This window comes from Thalassophryne amazonica, chromosome 3 (genome assembly GCF_902500255.1).
Source record: "Thalassophryne amazonica chromosome 3, fThaAma1.1, whole genome shotgun sequence".
NCBI lineage: Eukaryota > Metazoa > Chordata > Actinopteri > Batrachoidiformes > Batrachoididae > Thalassophryne > Thalassophryne amazonica.
This window is the reverse complement of record NC_047105.1, coordinates 27,743,391-27,749,390: the sequence shown is the minus strand read 5'-3', so window position 1 is coordinate 27,749,390 and position 6,000 is coordinate 27,743,391. Positions and strand designations below refer to the sequence as shown.

The 6,000-nt window shown below is 40.0% G+C and overlaps 1 protein-coding gene across 1 annotated transcript in view; it reads right to left on the bottom strand.

Moving 5' to 3' along the window:
- Positions 1-233: 233 nt before the first annotated feature.
- ptprt (protein tyrosine phosphatase receptor type T) overlaps positions 234-6,000 on the bottom strand; it is a 1,196,058-nt gene continuing 1,190,291 nt past the window's right edge. The window contains exons 36-37 of the mRNA XM_034165958.1: positions 3,892-4,027; positions 234-975 (exon numbers count right to left, since the gene is read on the bottom strand). Coding sequence (XP_034021849.1) covers positions 922-975; positions 3,892-4,027 — 190 coding nt within the window. The 3' untranslated portion in view covers positions 234-921. The remainder of the gene's footprint in view (positions 976-3,891; positions 4,028-6,000) is intronic.

Below are 6,000 nucleotides of genomic sequence, written 5' to 3'. Positions count from 1 at the left end.
AGGTTTTTTTTTTTGGGGGGGGGGGGGGTTTGGCCAGCAGTAGAAAGTTTACAGTAAAGTGATATTTGTTGGATTAGATTTGGGGTCTGGCAACAAGTCATTAATTTGTGGGTAAATTGCACATATTTTGTCTATATTTTTTTGATCTATCATAAAATTATGGCACCATGACTTGAACGTTTATACTATTGTTTGCAACTAGGAGGCATGGTTGCATCACAGCAGATATTTTTTGACAAAAAATAATGAAACTGGCAATGTTTTGAAACTAATATTAGCTACATTCCGCCAACAAATTAATATATTTTTTGAGTGCTGAGATTAAGAGGGCATGGTGGTCCAGCGGTGAGCAGGAAGGTTGTGGGTTTGGATCTGAACTGACCGGTTAGGATTTGTAAAGTACATGATGACTGTGCAGAAATCCAGCAGACCCCAGGCGTGACGCTCAAAGTAATGTGAAGGAAAGTGAAAATCTTCCAGTGTGCATCCGGTCTTCACAGGGAGACGACATTCAAGGTATAGAGTAAATTTAAAAAGGAAATACTGTACAGTAGCCACATCACAGCCCAGCAGAGAACAGAGAGAAGGAAAAGAGGCGCTTTTTCTTTAAAACAGAAGGGTTTTTTTTCCCCACATAATTTCTTCTTTGTACAGGCATGTAAAGTCCCCAGTCTGGCTGAAGCAGACACACACCAAGTGTGTGTGTGTGTGTGTGTGTGTGTGTGCACGCGCGTGTGTGCATATATGTCTGTGCGAGTGTGTGTTTGTGTCGTTCCTGGTATGTACAGTGTGTGTTGTCACAGGCACACATGGATTTTCACACAGACATGCTCACTGGTCAGGTTTGAAGCCATGAAGCCATTTATGCACTTTGTGTGTCTGGGTGTGGCGCTGAATTCGACACGCAGCGTTCGTGGCCAATCAGAAGGAGCTGAGCGCTTCCAGGGCCACTTCATAGCAGAACTTGTACTGTTCCTGTGGATGCACAAAAACAACACGAATCAAATGTATGTCAGCCATAAATATAGAACATTACACTGTGTATATATATATATATATATATATATATATATATATATATATATATATATATATATATATATATATATATATATATATATATATATATGTGTGATGTGTCGTCAGACTCATCACATAGTTTGTCTAGCCGAAGCACAACTCTGGAGGCATTGTCTACAATGCTGTCAAGCATGGCTGGGCCCCCATCACCTTTGGTCAAATTAGTTACAAGACACAGTGAACAGCTGCCATTAGTTTTCAGTCAGATTGGGTTTTTTGCAGCGATTATAGGCAAGTGGTTGCTTTTCAGTCAGCCAAAATACACAAGTCTATTTTAAGCAAAGCTGAGTGAAGCAACACGGCAACTGCCAATCCAAGTCAAGACGGCCTGACAACATTGTTGGTTGGTTGCTCATTATATTTATAGTTATTCGCAACATAATAACTAAATGTTAGAAATCACTGCCATTTTAAGACAGATATATTATCATATTTTTTGTGTTCCCCAATATAGGTATCATACTACCCACCTCCTCCCCCCACCAAAAATCCAAATCACACTATATATGCTCCGGCGCCCAGTGGTGACTATCATGCCATTTGCTCTTTCAGCATCCACATCACTTAAGAATGAACAAACTTGTGAGAGCTAATTAATCAAATTATGGGAATAAACTGTATCATGTGTGGTTGTTTTCAAGCACCTAATGCAGTATATATATATATATATATATATATATATATATATATATATATATATATATATATATATATATATATATATACTCAACAAAAATATAAATGCAGCACTTTTGGTTTTGCTCCCATTTTGTACGAGATGAACTCAAAGATCTAAAACTTTTTCCACATACACAATATCACCATTTCCCTCAAATATTGTTCACAAACCAGTCTAAATCTGTGATAGTGAGCACTTCTCCTTTGCTGAGATAATCCATCCCACCTCACAGGTGTGCCATATCAAGATGCTGATTAGACACCATGATTAGTGCACAGGTGTGCCTTAGACTGCCCACAATAAAAGGCCACTTTGAAAGGTGCAGTTTTGTTTTATTGGGGGGGATACCAGTCAGTATCTGGTGTGACCACCATTTGCCTCATGCAGTGCAACACATCTCCTTCGCATAGAGTTGATCAGGTTGTCAATTGTGGCCTGTGGAATGTTGGTCCACTCCTCTTCAATGGCTGTACGAAGTTGCGACGACGAACTGGATTCAGGTCGAGACCCCGATGAGGACGATGAGCATACAGATGAGCTTCCCTGAGACGGTTTCTGACAGTTTGTGCAGAAATTCTTTGGTTATGCAAACCGATTGTTTCAGCAGCTGTCCGAGTGGCTGGTCTCAGATGATCTTGGAGGTGAACATGTTGGCTGTGGAGGTCCTGGGCTGGTGTGGTTACACGTGGTCTGCAGTTGTGAGGCTGGTTGGATGTACTGCCAAATTCTCTGAAACGCCTTTGGAGACGGCTTATGGTAGAGAAATGAACATTCAATACAGGAGCAACAGCTCTGGTTGACATTCCTGCTGTCAGCATGCCAATTGCACGCTCGCTCAAATCTTGCAACATCTGTGGCTTTGTGCTGTGTGATAAAACTGCACCTTTCAGAGTGGCCTTTTATTGTGGGCAGTCTAAGGCACACCTGTGCACTAATCATGGTGTCTAATCAGCATCTTGATATGGCACACCTGTGAGGTGGGATGGATTATCTCAGCAAAGGAGAAGTGCTCACTATCACAGATTTAGCCTGGTTTGTGAACAATATTTGAGGGAAATGGTGATATTGTGTATGTGGAAAAAGTTTTAGATCTTTGAGTTCATCTCATACAAAATGGGAGCAAAACCAAAAGTGTTGCATTTATATTTTTGTTGAGTGTATATATATATATATATATATATATATATATATATATATATATATATATATAGTGTCTCAAAAAAAATCTCCCCAAAAATTGTCTGAAATATGAATACCAGGAAATTGTTTTACTGGGAAATAATAGTGTGTTTCTCATTTCAGGAACCCTAAAGTTTGTTCTGCAAGACATTAAAGTCCAGGAAAAATGTCGCAGTTGACCCTAATTTAAAAAACAAAAATCGTTGAGTTCTGTGCAAGGCATCCTAAGGGTTGACTTGCATCTTTTTCCATACAAAATTCAGTCTCAGAGCGAACTAAGTCCTGGGCAAATGGCAAGGAGACATGAATTTGCTAGGTGGTTTAACGGAAAACTGGAGAGATGGATGATTTGTTTCTTCGGAAACTTCAGATGAGGAGGTTACATTGATCATGTGGTGTAAAACATAAAGGGTTAAAACATCAAAATGGAAAGACTGAACTAAAAACTGCATTGGGAAGAAAAATTACATGCTTCAGCCACATGTTCATGCAGAAAATGTCTGATAATATTGACTGTTTTTTCTGTGCTGTCAAAATGCTTTTGGGTACATTTATTTCAGACACCCTATATATATATATATATATATATATATATATATATATATATATATATATATATATATATATATATATATATATATATATTCCATCTACCCCTCTGGGACTTTTCAGCAACCACAGATGCACCACATTTTTGGTCATACTCAATTTTAGCTCCTAAATGTGTACCAACTTCAAGAAAATACAACAGCTTGTGAATACTGGAGCCTTTTCATAAACATGAGGAAGGCAATGGTTTCACAGGGCAGGATTCACATGTACTAAATGTACAAGCAGAAATCTCATCTATGAAACATTCGCACATAGCCAAACCCAGAATGTGAACAGGGGACAGAAAAGCTCCGAGCACAGAGGGAGTGTTGCTGACCTACACCCTCAGCATGGTGTCTTACCATGGTCTCCACCATGTTAGTCTTGTTGTTCCTCAGTGTCTTGACAGTGTGGAAAACATCCACGATGTTCTGCTGCTGGATCATTTCACTGATGCTGCAGATGGCACAGAAGGTTCCAGATCGCCCTCCGCCAGTACTGTAGAGAAGGAGGGAGATACATGAGGGATGGATTTGTTTTGGTGAGGTGGAGAAAGGGGATAAGGTTGACATCAAGAAACAAGAAAATCCTCATGCTCATAATGGAGAGATGAAAGCGAGATGGAGGGAGTCGGAAGGTTAAAGAAGAGAAAGTAAATACGAAAACAGCCGCGGTCTTTTCAAACCAGCTGCTTTGAAGCTTCTGAAGTCTGAACGGTTCCCTGTCCTCCTTTACAGAACAGCATGAAGCTTCTTTTCCCTTTTATCACCCCGTGAGCTCTGCTTTTTAAAATGTACTTATCACGGAATTTAATGTTTCCTTTCAGGCATTTTTCTTTCCCTCCAACTTATTCTGCTGCCTGCCTTCGCTTTGATGCAGTCGCTGTGTTTGGGGTGATTGTGTCGCGCTTTGAAAAATGCACCTGAAACTTATGAACCCTGAGTTGAAAACATTCTCTGGATTTTAATAAAATGGAATAAAGCAGATGGTAGAGCGCGCCTTCTATGTGTGTGCGTGTGTTTGTGACTTCCTGTTTGCAACAGACGTTTTGTTCACATTTATCAAGGTTAAAGTGGAAACAGTTTGGTTTTTATAACATTTGCATTGCTGTTTGTTAAAGTATGTTACGAAAGTAAAATAGAAGATACTCAAAAATTAACAACACTGTTCAGATATTTTCATGAAATAAGACAAAAATTATACAGTGATGTTAATTTTCATTAAAAATATTTTCTTTGCTATTTTATAATCGTCAGTGATATTGCAGGAAAGGGCAGCATTTTAACGGGTGACCTTCATACATACGTCTACAGCTGTGGTCTCCAAACTATTCCAATAATGGCCGAGAGGGTGCAGGTTTTCTTTGCAGCCACTGACTTCAGCAGGTGATTTCACTGATGAACTGATCCCACCTGTTCAAAGGGACGTTAATCAGTGAAATCACCTGCTGAAGTCAGTGGCTGCAAAGAAAACCTGCACCCTCTCGGCCCTTTCTGGAATAGTTTGGAGACCACTGGTCTACAGCATCAAGTGTTGATTTTTTTTTAATTGTGTGCGACTCTCCACCCTTTTAAATTTTTTTTGACAGAGTTTAGGGCAAGGTTTCCTCTCAAGGGCCTTTCAGATTGCAGGGGTCAGACGCGGCAGATAGTGCCTCCCAACCCATGAGTGACGTCAGATGCTTTGCGTCGTATGCAGCAAGGGGGGGCGGAGATTTCTTCGTCACACTCTGGGTTTTTCCAAAGCCTGTTCTGTTTATTTAATTTCTTGTATTATGCTTTAGTCTGGCCTTTTCTGTGAAGTTTACTTTTGTCGCTGCTTTTGTTTTCAGTTTATCACTTAGTCTTCTGTTTAGTCATATTAGGCATTATCTGTTATTCTGTCATCTGTGGGTTTGTTTGCCATTTTGTTCTTAGTTTTTATTCTCTAGCCATGATCAGTTCCGTTCTAGTTTTGTCTTAGTCTTTTATATTCTGGCTGGTCTGTCCACTTTAACATGTACTAGTTTTTGGGGTCATTTCTTTCCGTTTGCATGTCATGATGTTTAGTTGTTTTTTCTGTTTTCTTTCATCTCTGTCTCATTTTGTTATTTCTGTTTTTTCTTCATCAGAATTACCTTTTGGTTTTTGCTGTTCAGTATTTTTGCACTAAGTCACGCCCACCTGAACTTTTCTGTTTGCCACGTCCTCTTCCTGGTTCTTCCAACACACCTGTTCTCACTTTCCTCATTTCCACTTTGGTTATTTAAACTCTCTGCCTTCACTCAAGCCCCACCAGTTCATTGATTTTCACAGTCCTCGTACCAGCCTTTTCATAGCTCTGCCTTGTTTTGCCGTGTACTGACCCAGCTCTGTTTTGTGACCTCGTCTTGCTGCTGCCCACATACTTTGTCTGCTTGTGTTAAAGACCTGAGCCTGCCTTTTTGACGACGCCCTGGCCTGCCGACTATCTGTACCTCTGCATCCATGACT